Genomic DNA, 25,414 nt, shown 5'->3' with positions numbered 1-25,414 from the left:
TAAAATCATCACATTCTAGAAGCAGAGAGAACCTGAAATCATTAGTCCACCCCCTTCATTTTTGATATATGGCAACAAACCTGCAATGATTAGATAAAGCCTTTCATAGATTAACAGAATTAAATGATAATAATTTAGTATGTAATGTAGATCAATGGTATGTTAAATTCCATACAACCAGAGAACAACTTTTAATATCAAGAGAACTTAAAGCTTAGAAATATCAATAGTTATGAGATCTATTGTCAGTATGTTCTGAAGGGCACTGTGACCTTACATTTACAAAGATAAAATATTAAATTATTCTCCAAAACAATGAGGTCCAACAGAATCCTAGTGAATATTTAGATCTCTGTAAGGAAATGCTGTATTCTCCCATCATGAAAATCTGAGTTCATGCAAATGAGAAGCTTAGCTTTACTCATACAGAAGTAATCTTGGAAACTTCAATGGTATAATGAGAGTGATTAAGAATTATCAAAATATTGATTGGCAAAAATGTGGATAAATTATAATAGTATGCGAGCTCCAAGGAATAAAAGTTTGAAATACCCTATTTTTTGGACTGTAAGACGCACTGGACCATACGATGCACCTAGGTTTTAGAAGAGGAAAATAGGAAAAAAAAATTTGAAGCAAAAAATGTGGTCCTGCTCCTGCCTCCTCTGACCACGCTCTACCGCCGCTCCCCCCGCAGCCCCAGCAAGCTAGGTAAGCTACATTTGGACTATAAGATGCAACCCCCCCAGCCGTTTCTTTCCAAATTTGGGGGGGGAAAGTGCATCTTATTGTCTGAAAAATACGGTAAATGTTTGAGAATCACAAGATGCTGCCAAAACTTCAGTTAGACAACCAGCAATGACATTTGAGACTATTGCTGTGACAAATCCTGTTTCAGACCTGTTGACTTAGATTTACTTGCACACACAGTATTTGCTAAAGACAGGAAACAGGTGCAATATATTTGGATACCTCTCTAACCTTCTCTTTCCACTTTCCTTCCTCCTGCAGGTAAAGCCAATACGTTTCCTTGCTCTGAGAACCAACAGTAAGTGATATTTCTTTATTTTGAGGTGAATATTGTATTATGCCAATATATTTATGCCTTCCCATTGGTAAAATGATAGATAGTAAATTAATCTATGATTTTCAAAACTCTGTTGATAACTGTTTTTGAGAATAATGAATTTGTGATTATCTTCTTTTTCATCTAAGAAAGTAACATAAAGCTTTGATATCCCAAAAGCACCTAATCAAAGTTAACATCTAACTGAATTTTTTACGTTTAATTCTAAAAATAAGCAATATAACTCATTCCCATGTCTATGACTTTTAGAAACAATTATAGTAAAACTTCCTTTAATAGAAAAATTTAAAAATATGGTTAGATATGTGTGCATACTTCCAAATATTAATAACTTTACTAATATCCACATATATGAATTTGTGTTAATATAGACATTATTAAAATAAGGATGGGAAGCTATTGTTAATAGTTTTAAATCCATCAAAACCAAAGTATAGTATGACCTTGAGATAAAAAATACTCTATTAAAGATTATCAGTATGAGATACAATTTCCCTCATGAAATGTACTCAAACTAAAAAAAAAGAAAGAGACCTTTAGAAGTGTTCCAATAAAAGGTCAATCTACTTAGGCAGCTAAATTTGTATAAATAATTTAAAGATAGTATCTGTTTTATATATTTTGTATCAGGAAGCAATTTCCAGATAGAGCTTTTCCTAACAATAAGTGATTCTGGATAAACAGATGCTAAAAGACCACAGAACTACCTAAGGACAATCTGTAAGGAGTTATTTACTTCATAGAGAAAAGATTTTACTTTCAAAATATTTTATTAATGCTTGTTCCCTCTGTAGCTGAATGCTAGGCAGGGAGCTTAGGGATGACTTACTCTGTTGCCAGAGAAGTTCTGGAGTTGCCTCTTTCGCTGGTTAAAACCAAAACCAACGTCTGCCTGGATGAGAAACTCTCTGGAGGAGAATCAAAGGAAATTCACTTGGTGACATGTCTCAAGCCCAGAGTTACTTCTGATGATGTGTTGTGAGGTCAGTCGGGGCCCTTGAACTGAGCTCAGATTTGATGAAGTAAATCAGGAGGAAGAGTGTCAGAACTCTCAAGTAGTACATAAATCCCATGCTGCTAAGGATTCCAGTGATGTTTAGTAAGTTCAAGCAAAGGAGAGATAATTCATCCTTGAAAAGGAAAGTAGACACTGCTTCTCAGGAACTGTCAAGGTAGTTATCATCACTTAGAAATGTTTACAGATTTTCTACACAATAAAATCTAGAAATTTTGTTAACTGCGTATAGTTCTGGGCTGCTTTCTATTCAACAGAGAAATGGTGAAATGAAAGAAAGTGATCAGAATGAAGGTTAAATATTACCCCCAGAGTTTGAAAATGCTGCTTCAGATACTTTCCTGTACTGCGAGTTGTATACAAGCGTGTCTATACCCGCAATGCACACATCACACACACATACGTTAATGCTTTCAATGGCCTGCTACCTGGTCTGTGTTGTTTAAACCATTTCCATCCCCCTCTGCCAGCTAAGAGGGCTATGAGGTCAAACTGTCTGTGTTTATCCCCCAGTCCTTCTGCTTGCAAGTTTATGGCATTGAATTATTAAATCTCTGATCCAGGTACTGCCTATCTTAAACTGGGGTACTGAGTACAGCATCTAATGCCTAGATTGTTGAGTTTTAAATGAGCCCAAACAGAATGCCCTTGTTACCTGTGACTCCCTTAGGGCAAAGCAGCTGGCCCTGAAAGTTGTATGTAAACTTTTATCTATTTAGAAATGTAATCCCTCTACATTCACCTTTATAGGTGATGCTTAGGAAGGATCTGATTTTATTTTTCTCCATATAGTGCGCTGATTTTTCTAACACTATATGCAAGATAACCTGCTCTTCCTCTTAAATGAATTTTTATACCTTTTCGGTCTGTGTCTTCAATTTCTATTCACCTCCCTTAGTCCACTTGTCTGTTCCTACAATAATATCAAATTTTTGTCAATGTAAGTTTAAAGTCTATCTCAATAACTAAATATAAAAAGATACCCAATTAGTTCTGATTATAAATGTTTGCTTAATTATTCATATGCTGATCAGAGTTTTATTAGAATTTTAAGGAATGTCATATTAGTTTCATTCAAATTGACATCTTTGTTAACACATACAATTTAAGAGCATGGAAATATCTCAATTTATGAAAATATTTTTTTCATTTTTTAATTGTTTTCCTCACCCAAAGACATCTTTTCATTGCTTGTAGAGAGAGGGAAGGGAGAGAGAGAAACATCAATCCATCATCTCCCGTTTGCTCCTGGAACCAGGATCATACAGGACCTGGGATCGTACCCGCCCATCCCAGGGATTGAACTTGCAACCCAGGCATGCTCCCTGACTGGGTATCGTACCTGCAGCCCTTAGGGTATGGGACAGTGCTCCAACCAAGTGAGCTACACTGGCCAGGGGAGTTTGTGCAGACCTTTTAGTGCTTTTACTAGGGGTTTAAAGTTTTCTCCAGAAAGGATTTCTTTATTCTCAGTTATATCATAGATGCTTTACAGTTTTTGTTACTTCTTTTTCAAGAAATAAGATCTTTCTTGAAATCTTATTTTCTAGCTGAGTGTGGCTGGTATATGGTTACAGTATTTTTTGTAGGTTGATTGCATCTGGCAAACTCTCTGATTATGATGTATTCTCTAGATAGATGACCATATCACTTGAAAATAATAAAATATTATCTCTGCCCTTACAAGACCAATGAATATATTTTTTCTTTGTTATGGCTTTGATCAGAAACTCTCCCCTTTGATGTTGAACAATGGCAGTGACATCAAACATTTTTTCCTTGTTCCCAATATTAAAAGCAATGCACCCAGGTTCTCGAGTAACTACAACATTTGTTGTAGATATTTAATATAATGCCATTACCAAATTAATGACCTCCTCTATTTCCCTGTGTTCTTTTTTTAGCAATAACTAGGGATTGAATTTAGTAAAATATTTTTGCCACAGGATTTTTTAGTCAATTCCTGTGATTAGACCAATGAACTTTTTCATTTTGAAATAATCTCCTAGTCCTGATACAAACTTTAGTTGATCACAATATTTTAAATGTATTTTTGAAATTGGTGAGTTGATATTTTGTGAGGAATGTTGCATGTCCTTTGTGAAATGAGCCTATATATTATGTACCATTATCCTCATCTGTTTGGCGAACCAGTGTCAGAATCATTTCCATTCACCGCCACTCCTCAGGTTACTCTTTGAGGAAAAACAGGCATGGGAGGAAGTAGTCACACGATTTTATACTCACGTGACCCTAGGCGGTAGCAACGTAGGATAGTCCACACGTTATTATTTTCATTAGTTCTTGACACTTGCTGGAGGTTTTGTGCTTCCATGATGCTGTCCTGCAGAGAATTTCACAATCAGGGGGAAACAGTGACTGTTACAAGGTAACAGCAAGATCGTTACTGAAACTACATGGTCAGATCAGTCACTGTCCCAGGATGCAACACCTTCTCCCACTTCATACTCAAAACACACAAATATCTCCCCATACATGCATATTAGAGGTCCTGAGAGACTTAAGTCTCCCCTGCTTTTCTCGCTGTCTTTTTGATTCTTTCTTGGAAGCTAGGTTTCCCTTTTGTTTCTCTCATCCCTTCGGAGTTCATGTTGGGGTGATAACCAGAAGCCTGCCTGTGTTGACATCCTGACTGCAATTGAAGGCCAAAAGCTTACTTTTTAAATGGACCATTTTGTGAATTCTCTTCTTAAGAACTAAGCAAACTTTCCCTAGTTTCTCATTTCAATTTCCTTATACACACAAAATGGACTATTAAGGCAAGTTGTGCTGGCATAACATTTGTAAACACATAGTTTTTAATCAGTTAATAAGCAATGATAGGTCATTATTTTCTTTTTCATGTGAGTGTTTCAAATATTGTGGTGGTCCTATCATCAGTGTGACAAAGGAATAGTATATTACAGTTTAATTGTATCATTTATGTTTATGCTTCAAAAAGACACAGCTTGCATTGCATTCTGCTGTCTGTAATTGGGTAGTAATAAAGCATTGACACTTGGAACTCTACATCTTCAAAATCTTTGGATCTGGCTTCTCTCTAATCATAGTTAAGAGGAATTACAAATCTCTTTGAAAAAGGAAAATTCCAAATGGCAGAGTGGAAAACTATAGAAAAGGAGAGACTTGGTGACCAGCATGTGGCAAAATAAGTCTTTTAAGGGAAATGATTTTAAAAGAATCTAAAGTTGGTCCCTAAGTAATAAGCAGAGGAAATGTGTAACTACACACATTTGGAAATTGTCTACATGCAAGCAGATGACAGGAAGAAGCAGTTAGTAACCTAATGTTTTCTAATGCTTTCTGTGGGACTGGACTCAATGAAAGTAAAATAAACAGTATTCTATCAGTACCTTGTAGGAGACCGTTCTGCGTGGTGTGGGCCCTGCTCCCACTCAGAAAGGCCAGTGGAAAGTGAGGTCCAACACACAGGACTCAAGCCCATGGATGGGTTCTCCCAGGGGAGTCAGCCTGCATTGTACCTAGGCCTCTTTGAGACTTGCTTTTTGCTAAATCTCCCTCACCCTGAATTGACACAGCAAAGGTTTAGTGCATATCTTTAAAGTGACTTCCTAAAATCTATGCTAAACCTCCCAAGGACAAGTGTAACCAGTTCAACCACTTTTCCCATTACATCTGCAAATATCCTTCTTTTTTGATGTAATTAGCAACATCCTCTCCTTTGTTTTCTGTAAAAGGTAAGCACTTAAAGTGAACCTGTGCATAGTAAATAAGGACCATCCTCAATGTAATGTTCCCAGAAAAGCAATAAAAGCCTGTCAAGGCGAGGGTCAGGGCACTCTCCCCTTGAGAGTGGCCATGCCATCCCATTTCATCCACAGGACTCATCACCTCTGAGCCATAATGCTGCAGACGCTGCAGGCCAGTGTCCACATCAGTACTTGGCAAAAGAGGTTGTTGGAGCTAAATGCCTTGGTCTTCCAGCTGGTGCTAGATCTTAATAGTATTTACCTCACCTGTAATACTTCCTGAGACCTGTGTTATGTAGATCTTCCCCCATCCTTTTTCAAAAGCATCACTATTGATCAGAGCAAAAGAAAAAAAAAAAAAACCTTTAGCCTCCACTTTTGCACACATGGGAAAGGCCAACTACTTCCCACTCTAGGTAGTTGAATGATGGGCTCCCTTAATGGGGTGCTAAGGCTCTGAGGATGCACAGGAACCATATCTTGTTTAGTTGATCACGTTCAGCAGTATCTAGCACACTCTCCCAGACATAGTGTGTAAAATATGATGAATGTCTGTTACAGAAAGAACAATATCTGATGTCATTAACTTGAAAAAAAAAAAAGTAGAATCTGTTTTCCTCTGTTGCTCTCAAATTCCTCAGGAAGCCCGCTTGTGGCCATAGCCAGAGAGACGGGCATGCACAAGGACATCAGCCTAACAGAGTCCTCTGGAGACTTTGAAAGCTTCTGCAGCTCCCACCACTGAGCAAGCACTGTCTAGCTAAAAGGCATTTAAAAGAAAGTGATGATGGTATTCTGCCTTTTCTAAACACACAGTCTAGCTATGGGAAAACATCTAATGTACATGAAGGAGTTGAGAGAAATTAGATCCTCCACATAATCAGAAGAAGTTTACTGGCTGGGCTTTATTTTTTTTTTTTAAGAATTTAATTTATTTTTAGAGAGGGGGGAGGGAGGGGTAAAGAGAGGGAGAGAAACATGGATCAGTTGCTTCTCATAGCAGCAACCCAGGAATGTGCCCAGACAGGGAATTGAACCAGTGACTTTTCGCTTTGTGGGGTGACATCCAACCATCTGAGCCACACCAGTCAGGGCTGGGTGGGCTTTAAACGCTCCTATCCAGGGGTAACATCTGTGTGTTTGGAGTGAGCCTGTGAATTTCGCTGTAGAGAGAGACTTTGAAATGTTCCTGAAGGAAGTGGCTAGAATCCAGGTTTGAGGATTAGCATGATCAAAGGTATAAAGGGCATATGTTCAGAGGAAAGGATAATGGAAGTATATATAGGGAACCTATCCTGATTAAAGTAAGGGAGTGAAGATTACCTAATGAGTGATGTCACAGGTAGGGTTCCCCAGGTAATGTTCAGAAATATGAGACACAAGAAGTTTATTAAGGAATGTACTTGGGATTAATTCCCTAGGAGGGGAGTGGAAGGAAGCAAGATTGGACAAAGGTAAGAAATCAAGCTGTGTTGGAGTCTCATTGTAGGTTTCAGCCAATCAACTACTTCAGAGTGGTTCTTAAGCTGAGATGATGTTTCAGCATTGTCTGTGGTCGGAGTGAAGAGGTGAGGCCTTTACACCCCATATCTGACAGACAGAGGATGAGGGCACCCTGGGAAGAGAGCATGACATGTCTTCACCAGATGCAGTCCCTGAGTTTTATACTGACAACACTCCCAGCTAAAGGAGCAAGCATCCCAAATGATAATAAAAATAGTAATGTTAATGTTAGGGCTTGTATGTGCATGGTGATTTTTTAATGCTTTCAAAATTCTTTAATATTATCTGTATCTTTAAACCTCACAACAACCCTATGAGGTGACTCTATGTCTCTGTATTTTATTTGATGAATGAAAATTGTCAGCTTCATATGCTTAAAGATGAGCCAGGTAAAAGCGCCCCAATGACAAAATAACAACAACTCAGGCTTCCTAACACTTGCTTTCTTCTCTTGATCACGATACAGGTGCCAAAGTTCGGGTTTGCTTAATAGGGAGCCAGGCATCTCTGGGAAATAAAATGGCTCTTTTTGACATTCAATTTATGTTTGTTATACAGAAGTAAGTTCATTGTTCTTTCCATGTTTTCCTTCTTTTCTCTTCAAATTTTCATTTTTCTTCACCTCTTCCTCTGTTCCACCTAAAAGCTACAATATACATACAAATCAAACTTTTCCTATTGTCATGAATGAAATTTTAATTGTATAGAAGAGCTTAAATTTAAAAAATATTAGAGAAGCACCTATATAATATAAAAATATTATAGAAACACCTATATAGGAATATGTTATCAATTTTGTGATTTCTGTTTCAACACTTTCCCTTCCCTTTCTAGTTAATTCAATGGGCATAATCACTTTATTAACATGCCAACAAAGTCTTTCATTAGTTCAACAAAGTAACATGAATAAAAATTATCATAATGGGTTATGTTTTCAATTCAAAATAAACATCCTAAGAAAATATTATTTGAGCTCTCAAAGTCTTAGGAATTTTATCTTATAGTTGAAGGTCAAGATTTGACTTAATTGTTAGTATTTTGTTCAATTTTTTCTAATTTTCTCAAACGTGTTGAGCAATCTGCCAGCTATTTATCAGCTGCCAAAAGATTTGCAGTGATATATGACTATTTTTTTCAAGGCAAAATATTCATTATTTGAAACCTCATGCCCACCAAAAGTATACTACAGTTTAGTGGGAAATGAATATTGAGGTTAAAGAAATCTTGGGTTCTGTCTCGGCTACACACCAACTAGCAACGAGGCTGCCAGGAGGTCACTTAACACCTCTAGGGCTCTGCTTTTCTCTTGCTTGGGCATCATGATGCCCAACCTGTTAGCTACACCAGGCTGCCATGAAGTACCTGAGATCATCGGATTGACAAAGTCAGAGGCACTCTTCCAAAAGTTAACAATTGCTTTGGAATAAAGATCTTTCTCAACAGAAGAAAAAGGGAACAAAATATAACCAGAGTCACTGAAGTTAAGAACAATCTAACAATAGGCAGGGGGGAGTGGGGAGGGGACAGTGAGGAGAGGGGATTACAGGAACTACTATAAAGGACACATGGACAAAAGCAAGGGGGAGGGTGGAGGTAGGAAATGGAGGTGGGTTCAGCTGGGGTCGGGTGGAGGGATGGGGAGAAAAGGCAAACAAATGTAATTGAATAACAATAAAAATTTTTTAAAAATCTTTCCTTTTTGTAATTACTGTAATGTAGACATTATAGGAAATAAAAAAAAAGAATGTCTTATCACATGAACATAAACTCATTCTCTTGTATTTCTGTTTAATCTTGCTTGTTCTTTGCCTGGCCTTTTGTCTGAGCATTAGTTTTCTGGGAGAAGGGGATGAGGTCCTATTCTGTTACTGCCCTTCAGAAGAACTGTAAGGTACTTATTTCCAGATCTCCCTACTCATCTACATCATCAATACCCCTATGGAATATTTTTTTTCTGTTACCTTATCTTAAAATTGGCCCCAAATCCCTATGCCATAGAGGTTCTGTCATATCCCCATAAGGGGAGCACAGCTGCCTTGAGACATGGATGCTGGGTGGTAGTCAGAGGTAGCCTAAAATCTCTGTGCCTTGCTCACACAGGCACACTGGAATGAAGACCTGTTTCTCCAGAAGATTTCAAATTGCTCCATGTGATGGACCTTGTAACACTCTTGAAAAGGAACATAGCCCTCAGATGTTAAATATGAGAATGAATAAGAGTCTGCCTGGGCTGCCATGAGAAATTATTGCAGAATGGGTGACTTGAACAACAAATATTTATTTTCTCACAGGTCTAGAGGGTAGAAGTTTGAGACCAAGTAACCAGAATGGTGTTTCCACTGAGATTTCTCTTCTCTGTGTGTGGGGAGGGGGGAGGGAGAGAGGGAGAGAGAGAGAGACAGCACAGGTGAAAATGCACTCCCTGGTGTCTCAGGTCCTATCAGATCAGGGCTCATCTTTACATGCTCATTTAACCTTAAGTATCTTTTAAGGGCTAAAATACAAATAGCCTCACAGCACGTTAGAACTTCAACATATCGATTTTGGGAGGGCACGAACTTTTATTTATAACAAGAGACTAAGGATACTATTTGGTGGTTTGTTAGTTTGTTTTTACTTAATATTGAAGCATAAGCATTTCTTTCTTACAAAACCATCATAAACATAACTTTATGTCTAATATATGCTAATAAGAGGATGTACTCTAATTTATTTAGACATCTTATCTCCCTGTTAGTGAACATGTAATTAATTGTTTTACACTTATAAATATGAATGTACTAAAAAATTTATGGCTGAAGTTTTCCTAGTATATGCGATTTCCTCAGGATTCTAAAACGTTGACTAGGTGAAGCAAAAATTGTGAGCATATGAAGGATATTCATACAGATTGTGTTGGTAAACTCTTAAAAGTGGTTTTCTGGTTTTAGATCCAAAAGGAGAGTAGTATCATTTTTGGAATTTAAAGTAATGTAATTAAAAAAAATGTTTGCAGTGGAAATGAATGATGCACGGACAGAGCTATAGAGAGTGGTTGAAAGATTTTTGTTTTTTGTTTCCTTAAATCTCTTCTTCTTAGTGAATTTACCTAGGGTTCTGGGAGTGGCTAGTATATGAGGCAGAAGAAAAGGCCCACGCTAACTGGTAAGTTGAAGAGATGTTAATGAGGGGATATTTATAAAGATAAGCAGCATTAAGGAAGCCAGCAAGGACTAGTGTAGCAGTATCCCCGTAATCAAAACAGTTGAGAGCTATTTTTACTCCTAAACGCACAACGTGAAGAAACCATTTCTAGAATGTGAAAAAGTAGACATAAAATTTTGCGTAGACAAAACTGTGGAAATAAGGTGGAACTGGGTGGTGTACCTTCAATATGTACAGAGGACAACTTCAAGAGCTCAGTCAAGTACATCCGTTTGTTCTTTATCATCCCCATTACAAAAGCTTGCTTGTGGGGCTGAATCCACTAGAATCCCAGTGACACCCTGTGACAAATCCGCTCCTGTTATGTTACTAATGAATTTGGGACAACTGATGTTACGTGGTTCCTTTTTTTCCCTCATGTGTTCTTCAGAAGTTTAGTACTAAAATACCAATGCAGGTCTTTGTTCTGTTTTCCCAGCAATGGTGTTATTCCCCGAGTTGCTGGTTCTGGCTGCTGTGTTGCTTCCATTCTTCCCTGCAAATGGACGGGTATGATCGACATTGAAAATATTTTCAGAACAATTCAAGCAACCTTGAAGGACAGCAGGATACTAGATCAATTTTCAAAAGTAAAAAGAGCTAGAGTATCTAGTATATCACAAAGTATGGTAGTACCTAAGCACAGGAAGGTATTGAACACAGACATATGGATAGTCAGAATTGAGATATGCGTAAATATAATGCATAGCAGACTTTAAAGACTTAGTTTAAAAAGGGAGGTAAAATTTCTCATTAATAATTTTACTATGGATTGCATGATGGAAGCTATATTTAATATGCTTTTAAATATATTATATTTAAATCGAAAATATATATAAATTTAAATATGTAATATACTTATATATACATTTAAATATATTTATATAAATATATGATAAACATATTATACACTTAAATATATTATAAATATAAATATATTATAAATTTAAAATATAAATATAATTTAGTCTGTTTATTTTTTTATAAAGTGGTCACCCAAAAATAAAAATTACATGTGATGCTTTAATTATTTCTCTGATGACACCACTGGTCTCTGGGTTCAAAAGCTGACCAAACTCCGCCTATCCCAAGCTCTTGTCTAATTTTCTGTTATTTAACCCATTGGAATGTGGCCCCCACCGGAAATTGAGTCTGTTTATCTATCTCAAATTAAGACAGGTTCCTCACAGACGTCACCACATTTCATTTTTATACTGTGTGAGAATAGTTATACATGCTTTTTAATTAAAAAAGAGAAGGTTTACTAGGGATATTAAGCGTTTGGATATTTTCATAAGGTTTATAATTAATTTGTGGATAAGATGCTCTAATTATTTCCAGTACGCTGCTTCACTTTACCAATCCCAAGAGCAGCATCAGTTTTTCTTCTCACCTGGTGCGCAGGCTTTTCTGGTCAGAAAACCTCTGAATGGGCGGAGCTTTGGTCCTTGCTCTCTGTTCCCGCCCCTTCCTTGGCTTTGGGCAGGTAAGATTAGCCGAGACCCCTGAGACCAGAGAACTCTGACACTGGGTCAAACCTCATCTGGCATTCAGACACGAAGTCATCGTTAATCAAATTTTCTATCTGAAGACAATATATTCATCACTAAGGGCTTCATTTAAGTAGTTCTGTCTTCCCAGTTTCATTCCTAAAGAATTCCTTTCAAGGCCATTTCTGATCCCCTGTTATCTTTCTTGTCCATCTCCTGATTTTCACTCATAACGTTATTTAAAATGGAGATATAATTGGATCTTCCACATGACTAAGTGTTTGCTGGTGCTCTACATTCCCCGTGTCCAGTGTGGTTTTCTGGGTTCTCTCACTGTGCTCTCTTCTGTGCCCTAGAAAACACCACTCAGCTCTCCAACTCCCAGCCAGACCACTTTTTGGGAAGCCTTTCCCGAACCCAATGAAGAAAAATTGATCCCTTCTTTCTCTACATCTAGCAGACCCTGCCGATTATTTTATTTGTCATGTGGCATTAGACTCATTTATGCCATATTGTCTTTCCAGTACAAATTCTTTAAGTATAGCAGATACCATATTTTATTCACCCATTTTATTCTCAACACTTTTCGCATTCCCATCACCTGATAAAAGCTTTATTAATACTTATTTAAAAAGAAACAAAGACATGTCTTCAGTAGAATTTTTACCTGCAAAAGAAACTGGGGTAAGAAGCACAAAATAATTACTTCTTCTTTCTCAGGGGACAAGTTTGATATGCTTTGAAATGAAACTATTTTAAGGAGGATTTTGAGGCCAAATGGGACAAGAGATGTTATTTTGTTCTGTGATCAGTCACTGCTAATATTTCACTTGTGTACCCCTTCCAATTTAGCAATAAGTAGCTGAGAATGAGCCAGATCTGTGGACACACTGGTGTTCTTTCTCGGTCTCTGTCTTTAGGAACATACCAGCAGGTGGGAGAAACGGGCACATAAGTAGATAGTGGCAATAGAATATGGTCAGACCTATGTTCTCGGTATTTGGAAATGTTTGCAAAAACTGAGTATTGTGGGAGGAGAGGAGAACTTATTCCAGAGGCCCTGTTTAGACTTTTACCTTCAAATCTTGCTCATGCTCTTATAATGTCACATTCTTGTGTCAATTTAGGTCATCAAATCGTGTCAACCTTATGCAATAATCACACACCTTACTCCACCTCTAGGCTTAGACACCCCCAACCCCCCGCAAAGATACACCAGAAATATAAGCATGTGATTTAATATCTGAATTATATTTCTATTTCTAAAATTAACAGTCAGCAATAATCCATTAATTGGCTGCCTTTGCTCCCTCCACATTGCCTTGGAGATATGTTTAATATTATAAAACTGTCTTTTGAATAACTCCATAAAATCTGCTACATAATAGGTAGAATCATTTACTAGAATATTGAATGCACTTGGACTGGGCCTACACATTTTTTCTTTAAATACAGACACCATGTCGGATCAAAGTTCCCCTTAAAGTCTAGATGAGCCAGCTGTCTCTCCTCTTAGCACTCCTTTGCTGTAGCCTGATTGTGAAAGAGAATGCCTTTACAGTTCCCATCTTAAAATACTGTCATTACATCATCACTCATATGTCTAGAAAAATCACATTAAGACATCTTTTAACACTAGAAAGTGGTATTTGTGGCCTCAGAGGTGTTTTTAATTGTCATGACATGAACTACATACACACTCAAAATTTAACACTATTTCTTTCCTATTCAAAAGGTCATAGCTTTGGTTCAGATTCATTGGTAATGTATAACAATTAATATTGGTTTGAACGGAGCTCTTTTTCCTTATCTTCACCTGAGATCATGCCTTTTGATTTTAGAAAGAGGGGAAAGGAGGGAGAAAGAGAGGGAGGAGAGGGAGAGAAACACCAATGGGAGAGAGAAACATTGGTCCTTTGCCTCTCACACGTCCCTACCAGGAACAAACCAAAACCCATGCATGTGCCCTGTCCTGGAATTGAACCAGCGACTTTGCGCTTTGTGGGACAACTCCCAACCAACTAAGGCACACCAGCCAGGGCTAAATTGAATATCTTTTAATTAATCTTTGTTTTCTTGAATTAACTTATTCACAAGGTTGCAATTTTTTAAACTTTTAAAAATAACTCTAATTTGGTTTTCCTTTAGGACCTATATTTTGATGCTTTGTCAAACACCCCCCAAAAAGTCCGAAGTGAGATTCGAAAGGAGATTGTAGATAAACACAATGACCTAAGGAGAATAGTCAGTCCACCTGCCAGCAACATGCTGAAGATGGTAAGAGGCGGTAACAAAAGGAAAGTGGATTGTGGATCTGTGATAAGCACAGACTCCTAGTAAATAAGCTTGCATAAGATGTTTGTGACAGGAAGTTCTGTCTTCGTTATTTTAATAAAGCTTTGTTATTGACAATGCATAAATACCTTTTTTTCATTCCACATACTATTTTTGCTTATAAATTGTGTATCATCCTACCATTACATGTTCTGTTCACTAGAATAATACAATCTGGAAGAATTGATTCACTATCATGTCCATTTCAGAGTTGCCCATCTTTTCAGTGAAATATCTCTTCCCAGAAAAAAAATGCATATATGGAATGTACGGTATATAATATGTAACAATCTATTTCTGTATTAGTGTATATAATTTGCACACAATTTTAGGGTACTTACAGAGCCCTGCAGCTCATTCTGAAACCTTCCCCAATGTTAGTGTGTGCCTTCTGACCTTGATAAATTGACTTTTGGACACTTTTACCAGGCATTTTCTGTTCATTTTGATCCAAACCAATTTTCCAGTAAGTTCTCTGACTGCAGGCAGCTCTCTGTCCAGTCCCTCTCTGTATAGTGAGTCGACCTACATGTGATTATTGACATCATCCTTATCATTAGTGTCCACTCTACCCAGGTTTCACCTTACTCCGTCGACCTTTCCTCTAAGACACGTTTTTAGTCAGGGAAATTCAACTCTTGCTGATTTGAAATCTGAAGGAACCCTCTTTAAGGAAGAGTACACAACTATCTTACCACTGCAAATTTTATAAAAAATGACCATGCGTATTCTGTGGGCCCCTTGCATAGCCTTAGAAGAACCTATGCAAGGGAGAGATGCAAAGCTTAAGCTTAATTAGCTCCATGGGACCGAGAAGAAATTCTTAATTGTACTTCATAATGGTTAAATAACCTGTCCATTTTACAGCACTATTTAACTTTAGAGGCAGAATTAAAACCAAATCTGTTGACATCCAATAAGGGGCCATTATGCTTTTCTGATCACTATTGCTCTTGAGGTAGAATCAGGAAGGCCTTTCCCTTTAGGATCAATGTAATTCAGGGTAAATAACAGATGATTCTGGGTGCATTGCTAAAAGCCACATCTCCCAAATGCATTCCATGGTGGGGGCAATGGAAGGAACTAGGAATGAAGTAGGCCATTTTAGTATTATAGGAAAAATAATCTCAATAGATCTGCATGTTTACTAATATTTAGTTAAGAACCACAGCTAAGAGTCTGTAGGTGTTCCCACCATGCCATCATACATAGATTATTAACTATCTTAGGTTTTATAGTTCCTCAGGGTAGCCATACTATCTAATCTCTTTAAGAAACAGAAAGACACATCAGAAATATGTCTTTGATTATAAGGATAATAAGAATATGCATGTACAGAAAAATGTATAATGATATGAATCAACTACACTTCTCATTACAAAGCTTATGTTCCTCTGTGGTTTGAGTCATTAAGCGCCTATCTTTTTCTCCCTCTTTCTTTTTAGAAATGGTCCAAGAGGGCAGCAGCAAATGCCCAGAATTGGGCAAACATGTGCATTTACCGACACAGTGAACCACAGAGTCGAACAGTCGGTATGTAAACTGGTAAATTTTTATTGAGTAGATGAAAAAGTGAAATAATAAGGGAACACCTGTTTTGATGTAGCATTAAGAAACCTGGAGGATAAATGTTGCTTCGAATGCTAACTTTTCCAAGTATAACTATCTCTGTGAGAGAAAACTCTCGATGAAGTACCACCCTGTGCTTATGCTTTTATCTTTACAAAAACTGTCTCACACAGTATCACATTTGTACCTCTTAGCCATCTGTTAACAGGAAAGAAAATTATTTTCCCATTAACCACCATTAGCAGGGAAATAATTGCTAAGAAGTGTCATATCTGGGAAATTTAAAATTAGAATTTCATACATCTAACCCAGTGTCATTTTCATATTATAGAGTCTGTGTTTTAAAAAGTATTTATTTTTGGATTTATAAAATGTGTTGAATTTTGTCAAACTGTTTCTGAATTTTACTCAAAAATATTTAGCATTAGCATCTTTTTAATCTTCAGTGACAGGAAGGCAAATCTTTTGCACATTCTGGATGCCCCTTGCAATGCACGTGGTACTATGTTACACTCAAAGTAGCCTCAGAGACATGGTCTCCACACAAAGGGACCTAAAAGCAACTAGAGATCATCTGTACGAACAAGTAAGCAAAATATTTACTTAAATTCTTAAGTGACAGATGTAGACAAGCCCGATTTGAAAGTAGTAAATAATTCACCTGTTTTGAAGTAGAACTGCCATTGGTATTTGTATTTTCAATATAATGATTCAATGAAATTATGAAGAGGGATGACTATTTTCAGTAGAAGACTGAAACAAAAGGTTTTGAAGATTCCAGTCTACTGTTAGCATCTCAGCTTCTTTCTTTCCCTCTTACAAGAGCTATTTGAGAGTAGTTTACTTTTCACACTTTTCAGGAGTATGTAGATAGTACTTTCCGAGCCATTCAAACATAAGTATTAATTTCAAGGTTTGAAAAATACATTGAAGTGTTTCTGGGCTTCAAAGCACTTTTATCCTAATTCTTTGAGGAGAAGTTGGCCTGTCACATTCTGATTTGCTGATGAAGGGGAGACCCATAAACTTTGAAAATACTGTCCCTCCTAGTGTCACCTGTTTCATGCTGAGGGCTCTTAAAGACTAAGATTTTTTTTCAAAATTTACACAAAACAACCCTAAACATTTATTAAAGTTGCTATAGATGATAAGTTTCTGGTAAGTGTGGGTTAAGGTAGGAGAAATGTTATGAGTTGCTTTCTGCTTCCAGCAAGCTAACAGTGCGCCGCAGAGAGCATGAGACCAACATTCATGAAGAATTTACTCTGTGATGAATGTCTCTAGGGGAGTAGATGTTAAAGAAGGAGGACTTCCTCTATTCACAATCTCCACATTGAGACCAACCTCACTGTGGGGTACATATGGCTTCCATTCAGCTCATAGCTGATAAGGAACTCTATGCATTAATCAGCAGTTACCAACAACTACAGGCACTGTGTCTGAAGAGCAACAAATCTAGACAGCATATAGATACATACATACATAGATTCCCCTATCTATCTATCTATCTATCTATCTATCTATCTATCTATCCAGGCATATGTACACGCATGCATATATATATGTATGTATGTATGTATGTATATATAGGCATATATACCATTGCATGCTTTTTTGCTTTCCTCAGAAATGATCTGTTTCTTCTTAGGTGAAAAGAGTTGTGGCGAGAATATCTTTATGTCAAATAGACCTGTTCCATGGTCATATGCAATCCAACGTTGGTTCGATGAGAAAATAAATTTTACCTATGGTGAAGGGCCAAAATATGCCAATGCAATGATTGGACATTATACCCAGGTAAGGGAAACAAGTGAAAAAAGAGCTGTGGTAAATGCCCTAGAAAGAGAGCCTCTCCAAATTTGGACTGATTCCACTATTGAATCTGGGGGAAGATCTCAAGTAGGTAAAGGATAGTCTTTGCATTTTGTGGGTGTTTCAGCTGTGAGCTGTCAGTTGTCAAAAGCCTGCAGGCTCTTGGTAGGGAAACATACTCCACTTTTTTGAGAAGTCTAATTGGATAAAGTAGTGAACTTACATGAAAATGAACTGTTTTAAAAGATTTTTAAGTCCATTCAATAATTTAAATATTTCCATAAGGTATATGTAATCATAATACATCAGTAACATTTTTTCCTTTTTTTATTTCCTATTATTTGTTTTTTTGATATTTCCTTCTCTAATACACTCTTGTATCTTCACTTATGGGCATGTAGGTTGCTTGGTACTCATCTTTCCTTCTTGGATGTGGAAATGCCTATTGTCCCAATGAAAGGCTAGCATACAACTATGTCTGCCAATATTGTTCTGCGTAAGTATATGCTTTCAAATTTGCTGTCAATGATGCCATCAGCAACTTAATATTTAAAATTTACCATGTAAGAGACAACCCAGACTGAAAAAGCATACTTCCATGGGAGGGAGAGATTCATCTTTAGAAAGCTTTTCTAAATTTGAGACACAATCAACTTCTCAGACAGAAGACCAACTTTTCAGTTTCAAATATAATATCTGAAGCTTACTCCCTCATGATTAAAATTATTTGTCTTTCCTGAGGCTCAGGGTTACATGGATATATGTTATGTGTAGTTGTCTAGTTTCGGTACTGTCAGTTTTTATTAAATTCAGGTTCTAGAAAATGAAAGCTTGATGGTAAGTCCAAGGGTAAAGGTGAGGTAACAAACAGTACTCAAATATTCTTTGTACAGAAATGTTCATACTGTTGTTTATCTAAAATACCTATAGTATACCATTAAGGAATTATTACATGTTGGGCCTCAAAGGGTTTTTAGAAAATCCCTAATATGTTTCAAATTATCAAGAAAAGGTAATATCTTGAGTGTTTGTTTTTTAGAATTTAACACAAAATCTCAGAAGGAACCATCCAATAAAATCTTGATTTATAACAGGAAATATACTCCTTCCTCAAGCAATATATTTGACTTATCCACAAAAATTCTATGGATATAGTGATGATATATTTATGATATACAGGTTATTTTCAATGTTTGAAACTCCTTGCTACTGGAGGGAGAGTTTTCCCCCAAACCAAGCTGCCTACATGGTTTATTTTAAAACTGTAGATGAGCCAGGTGACGTTGGGTTCCAGTTTGAGAAGTATGACATTCACAGTCATTTTCCTGCAAGCACCAGTTGGGGTTTAATAGAAAGAATTGAAATGTCCTAGAAGAATACACCCAGGCCCACTATCTGGCTGTGAGAGGAGAGGCAACTAGAATAAGTTATCTGTGGTAAGAGTTGAAATGAATAACAAGAAAAGCAGGAGTGAAAGAACTTCTAAAATATTTTTATATATATTTCACGATTTTCCAAAAGCTCACACACCTTCATAGCTATATTATGTGCAAGGAGACTGAGATTCAGATACATTGCCTTGGGTCTTTGGACCACTAGGTCCAAATGAAACATTAACTCTATTGTATTTTCAGATAATAACAGCCAAAGAGATAATAATTATCAATGAAGCACAGGCTAGTCATTGTAAGACCACTTTACCCTGGAGATTAGTGTTAACGAAACCTTTCCTTCGAACATTCCCATTTTTAGTAAACACAAAAATCTCACATACAAAACCTCTAGGCATTCAAAATCCTTCCTACCGTATACACCTCCCACGAAGTACTTGAAAATATCACTGCCCTGCATTTAGAGGCCAAAACTTATCTTGGAGCATTACTTTCTCCAGTTCGTAGTATAGAACTTATGTACAATTAGAGTTTCCTTTTAAAATATAAAATTGCATTCAATATTAAGTATTTTCCATAATGCAACCTTCTGTCCCCCAGGAGATTCTACTAGCTCTCACAGGGGTATCCAATCTTTTGGTGTCACTGGGCCACACGGGAAGAAGAAGAGTTGTCTTGGGCCACACAATAAATACATTGTGGCACATAATCCCAAAAACATATATCCCATAATGTTTTAAGTAAATTTATGATTTTGTGTTGGGCTGCATTCATAGCCACCCTGGGCCACATGTGGCTTGCGGGCTGTGGTTTGCACATTCCTGCAGGGGATATGCTTCTCCTCTAGTCAGCACCTTGGTGTACCCTGCCTTAGCAATTTGACCAAGTCTATGGATAGATGAAGAGTGTTGCCACATTAAGATATACTCTCAAAACTTTAGACCCTGTTTATTCCATTCCAGTTGCTCAGATGTGAGATTATGGTCAAGGGAGTGTTGGTGTGAATTACTGTCTTACTTTGCACTGTTATCTGAGTACAGATATTGGGGATATTCATTTTTCAGGTGGCACGATTAAAACATTGAGTAAATATTCAGATATATAGTGATGGATACTAGCCTTGGAGCATAAACTGAACTAAAAATTTTTTTAAAGTGTTTGTTGTGTTGTATTTCAAATTTCAGGGGTAATATTGCTAGCAGAAAATATACTCCTTACCTATCAGGAACACCCTGTGCCAGCTGCCCTAGTCACTGTGACAATGGACTATGCAGTAAGTTTGAAGTCATCGATTTACTAGTATAATTCAATGACCTGGTATTTCTTTTTAAAAATTAGGAAATCTTCTGAATGGAGCCAACTTAAGCAATGCTTTCATGCACAAGACAACAATAAAACTACTCAACAGCATGTATTTAAGCAAAGATCTCAAATCATTCAGTACATATATGCAATATTTGCAATGAAAGCCTGTTGGCATATGTAACTTAAAGGAACATCTACCATCGAGGTGTATCTGTGACTATGTCAAACCCATTACATATTGGCATATATGAAAATGTTTCTGTGAACATAATTTATTATAATTAAAATGAATTTTCTTTTTATCAAAGTTAATGTTATTACAGAAAAGTTGCATTTAAAAAGACAATAGGTACAGATATAAAGGTATGGGGCCACAGAATCTGGCTCAGTCTGGACAGGCACACCAAATATAATCCCGTATATGCCAATGAGTTCATCACAGTGCATTCTTCAGTTTTCTCATAGTATAGTTAGAATCATCAAGTTTAATTGAATAAGCATTCACACTCTTGTTTGCTATAACTACTATGTACTTTTAAAATTTCTGTCAAATCTGCATATGGTATTATTAGCTACCAGAAGCTTCAAAGCTCTTTTAACAAAAAGGAGTAAAATTAATGTCATGTATCTGCTTTCCAGTGTTGTTATGAATTAGTGTACAAAGAGTTGGTACTTTTGTTTAGTTGAGATGTATTACTAGAATTATTATGAACAATACCATTGACCCATTAACTAAAATGTTTACTTCTCAAATGCATTCATCTGACTGAATTGTAGCATTCTTTCTAAGTGAAATATATAGCCATAATTCAGAATATTGATGATATAAAAACTATAGATTAACTAAAGAAGAAAATAGTTATGGACTCTGCTGAATACTATTTGTTAATTTTGGAATTTTTCCTATTAGTAATAAGTAGCCAGGTGAAAGATTTTAGACAGAAGAGTGGTAAGATCAGAACTATGTTTTATAAGAGCTCCTGGCAGTATGAAGAAAAAATTGGATAGAAACAAGCTGAGATACTATTGAGAAACATGGGTTCAAAAACAAATGGATGTTTTTACTGTATTAGGGTGAAATGAATGAAGATAAATGAACAGTTTATGAGAGACAGGGAAAAAGTAGAATAGCCAGTGTTTATTGCCTGTGCTTTTTAAGCATAGATAAAAGTCGAGGGGGGTGAGTTCAGGTTGATTCCTAGTTCCTGGTTTGAATTCTTTAGTAGTGCGGAATGCCATTCCTTTGAGATTGGGTGAGTTGGGCTGGGAGTTGGGGAGAGATACCAAAAAAATGCCAAGCTCGTAGGTAGGGTGATTAATTTAGTCTGAGATTTGTTGAGTTTTTGCCACTGAGTGACATCCAGGTGGAAATGTCCAATAACAATACTAAAACTTCTTTCTGTTTTACATTTTACATTCACTTCTTCTTCTAACTCCTTACTCCTGAAAGAGAGGCTGACATCATTGGAGTCTGGTGGCAAGAGCACCCAATGTAACTTTCTGCCAGGATGGAAATGTCCAATTTCTGCACTGTCTATAAAGCAGCCCCTAGACACGTTGGCTGTTGGACACTTGACATGGTACTAGTCCATACCACTGAGCACCTGAAATTTTATTGAATTCATTTAAGTTTACATTTAAGCGACCACATGGCTAGTGGCTGTACTTTTGGATGGGGCAGCTTTAGAGAGACTTATTTATGGTTAATTCATTCTACCCTTTTTTCTGACGGAGGAAAGTTGGTCAATTATTTTAGAAACATTTGGAAAAGCTCAAATTTAGAAAGAAATGATGCCTTAATCAGTAAATTTAAGTAAGGGGACTTATACATCCCTGAAGATATGAAATGGCCATCTGAGAGAAATGAATGATGCCAAATTGTTTGTTCTCTTCCCTCTTCCTGGATTTATTATTTGTGTTACTGCTGCGGAGGGTAATGATAATGAAGTTACTAATTTACTGTTTTTATTTCAGCTAATTCTTGCAAGTATGAAGATGTTTATAGTAACTGTAAAGACTTGAAGGACCAAGTGGGTTGTACACATCCAGTCACCAAGGACAAGTGCAAGGCTTCCTGCAAATGTTCAGACAAAATTTATTAAAAATAAACGCCCAATACAGATGGAACATGGCGAAGTGGAGGAGGGCTACATCTCCTTACATTTGACACTTATTAGCTAGGAAATCATAGATGTGTTAGCTACAAATTTGACTCCAAATAGTAATGTCTTTTTTTTTCCTGGATCTGTTCTTAACTTTACAGAAATCTCTTTTATCCAAAAAAGTGCTCACATACGGGGTCTTTAATTCCTCATCTGCCATTCATTCACCCTTCTTCTCACTCATCTAGCTTCCATCCTCATAACTAAATTAAAATGTTTCCTCCTAAGAACCCCCACCTTCATTTTGCCAAAAATCAACCTTCATTTTGCCAAAATTCTTCATATGCATAAATAGAACACCACACCTTCCTGTTTACACCTCTCCTCTCTTAGACAAATCTTCCTTAAAGAAGAATTTAATGTAATACACATAAATACTCTTTCCTCCAGGAGATAGAACTTAACCCCCTCCCATTTGATTCTGGGCTGAACTTAGTGACTCATTTTCAAAGAGTGAAGTATGGAAAGGGAACAATATAACTATACAGAGAAATCTGGCAAATGCCATCTTAACCAAGTGATTGAAGTTAACATCACCTCTAATAAGTCATGTGGACTCATGTCCCCATTTACATGAGTGACTAGAAAGGCATTTCACTGCTGGGGTAATCTTTCTAAAAACTTATAATCCAAGTCTTGTCATGAGATAAATATTAGGCAGACTTAAATTGAGGGACATTCTACAAAATACCTCTGACCCGGACTCCTCTAAACTGTTGAAATCATGAGCAACAAGGACATCTGGAGAAACCGTCACAGAGCAGAGGAGACTAAACGAGCATGAGGACCAAGTACAATGTATTATTTTGGATTGGATTCTGGAACAGAATAAAGGTCATGAATGGAAAAACTGCTGAAATCTGAATAGACTCTGTAGTGTTTTAAATAGTAATATTGATTTCTTAGTCTGTACAACTGTACGAGGGTATGTAAGAGGCTAACATTATGGGAAATGGATGCAGAGTATGTGGAAATCATCTGTACTAGCTTAGCAACATTTCTGTGAGTCAGAAAGACTCCAAAATAAAACGTGCATTAAAAACAGAAAATCTATTTTTCTTGGCTCCGTGGCACTTCATACTTGTTCTCTAGATTATCTGGTTATACATTTTCAGACTCCTCTGCCCCGCTCCCAAGTTTAAATTCTGCCACTTCATTGCTAAATGTTTGATTTTGCGTTTGAAGAACTCTCAGATCATACCAATGATTGAGATTTTCAAATCAAACTCACACATTTACCCAGTTTCAAGCTCACTAATCATTTCAAGGATACAAGTCACAAGGCAAAAGCAAAATGAGGACAGCTCCAAAGCTGCCAATGCAACCCCCAGATGCTGTTTTTCATTTTTTAACACATTTCTTAACCTCTAAAGTGATAGACTTCCTAATTAGTCTAATTTCAAGACCTTCCCATAGGCCTCTCAAGTACTGAGGATAATATTTGTACTCAAACTGATAGGCAAGAAGCTACATCTTCTTTTCTATACTTTCCTATCCAATCTCACTTCAGTCCACCCTCCCTTAATTCTTATGTTCTAAATTCAATGATCTTATTCTCTCAAGAGCTTCAAGATTATTCTCAGCTGAGGGCATTTGTGTTTGCTATTGGCTCTGTGTGGAAGAGTCATCCCTCTATTACTTGCTAGACTGGCTCCTTCACATTAAATGACATTTCTCCCAACATCCCCCTATTCCCTCTTACAGCTTCCTATACCTCCTTTCATAATAATCATCACAATGCATAATAATTTATTACTGCATTCAACAAATAATTATCTGAAACAATTATGGCTCAGGTATTTAATTAGGTATTTAATCCCTTTGAAAATAGTGATTAAAAAGACAGACCAAGTTCCAAACCTCATTGAGTTCAGATTCTAACAAGGCAGACAGAAAGAAAACTAAGTATTTGCAAATAAACCCTAATAAAATATAGAAAGTGGTAAGTGCCATAAACTAAAATGGGCAAGACAATAAAGAATGATGAGGACTGATGGAGAGGAAGGAGGGTTGATTTAAATAAGACAGGTAAGCGCTCTCTGAGGTGATGGCATTGGATTGCAGACAACATGGAAGTACGAAAACAACAACGACAAAAGGTACTTTTTATGCGAAGTACTCCGCATAAAAGTACTTTTATGCGAAGAGAACAGTGAGTGCAAAGTTGCTGAGGTAAGAACAAATCTGGTACATTTAAGGGAAGTCAAGAAGCCTAGAATGGCTCAGTGCAGAGAGCAAGGTAAAGATAACGTTAAAAAGGGGTCAGAGCACAAATTTAGTCACATGTTGCCTTTTAGGGCAGACTCAGAATTGTGATATTACTATAAGTAAGCAATGAGATATAAATCATAAGAGGACAACATAAAGCAAAAAATTAGTTAAGAGACTGTTGACTAAAGAGAGATAAAGCTAAATTTCACTAGATTATGAATGGGTTTTTATGTATATGTACATATACTCGTAGGTCTATCATGTATATTCTACAATTAATTTCAGGTTATTTTTGTTTATATCATGACAGGAAATGAGACAACTATTTCCAACTCAGGCTAGTATTACCTTGTACCAAAGCCAAAGGCAGCACAGGGAAAGGAAAGTATAGACTCTTATTTCTCATGAACATAGACGAAACACATAAAAGGATTACACACCATGACAAAGGAAGGTTGTCCCGGGATAAAGGGTTATTTCAACATTCAAAATCAATTAATGTGATATCCCATATTAATAAGATGAAGACACAATCATCACAAAAGATGCAAAAATGCACTCAACAAAATTCAGCACCTTTCATTAAAACAATTTTCAGAAAACTAGAAACAGAAGGTAACT

The 25,414-nt window shown here is 36.7% G+C and overlaps 1 protein-coding gene across 3 annotated transcripts; it reads left to right on the top strand.

Moving 5' to 3' along the window:
- Nucleotides 1-915: 915 nt before the first annotated feature.
- On the top strand, nt 916-23,635 carry LOC112302061 (cysteine-rich secretory protein 3). 3 transcript variants are annotated; one of them, XM_024557595.4, is made up of 8 exons: nt 916-1,048; nt 10,959-11,029; nt 14,158-14,286; nt 15,789-15,876; nt 17,561-17,709; nt 18,126-18,220; nt 20,300-20,388; nt 22,395-23,635. In XM_024557595.4, the coding sequence occupies exons 2-8, from the start codon at nt 10,961-10,963 to the stop codon at nt 22,520-22,522; spliced, it is 747 nt and encodes a 248-aa protein (XP_024413363.2). In that variant the 5' UTR covers nt 916-1,048; nt 10,959-10,960; the 3' UTR covers nt 22,523-23,635. The 3 variants fall into 3 exon arrangements, with proteins under 3 accessions (XP_024413363.2, XP_053769947.1, XP_071075812.1); XM_071219711.1 differs by having other exon boundaries at nt 920-1,011; XM_053913972.2 differs by lacking the exon at nt 14,158-14,286.
- The last annotated feature ends 1,779 nt before the right edge of the window (nt 23,636-25,414 follow it).

This window comes from Desmodus rotundus, chromosome 11 (genome assembly GCF_022682495.2).
Source record: "Desmodus rotundus isolate HL8 chromosome 11, HLdesRot8A.1, whole genome shotgun sequence".
Taxonomy (NCBI): Eukaryota; Metazoa; Chordata; class Mammalia; order Chiroptera; family Phyllostomidae; genus Desmodus; species Desmodus rotundus.
This window is presented reverse-complemented; position numbering and strand designations above follow the sequence as displayed.

Coding starts and splice junctions, on each gene's coding strand:
- LOC112302061 (XM_024557595.4), top strand. CDS start 10,961: ATGGTGTTATTCCCCGAGTTGCTGGTTCTGGCTGCTGTGTTGCTTCCA. Junction 11,030..14,157: donor TCTTCCCTGCAAATGGACGG/GTATGATCGACA, acceptor GTTTTCCTTTAG/GACCTATATTTTGATGCTTT. Junction 17,710..18,125: donor TGATTGGACATTATACCCAG/GTAAGGGAAACA, acceptor ATGGGCATGTAG/GTTGCTTGGTACTCATCTTT.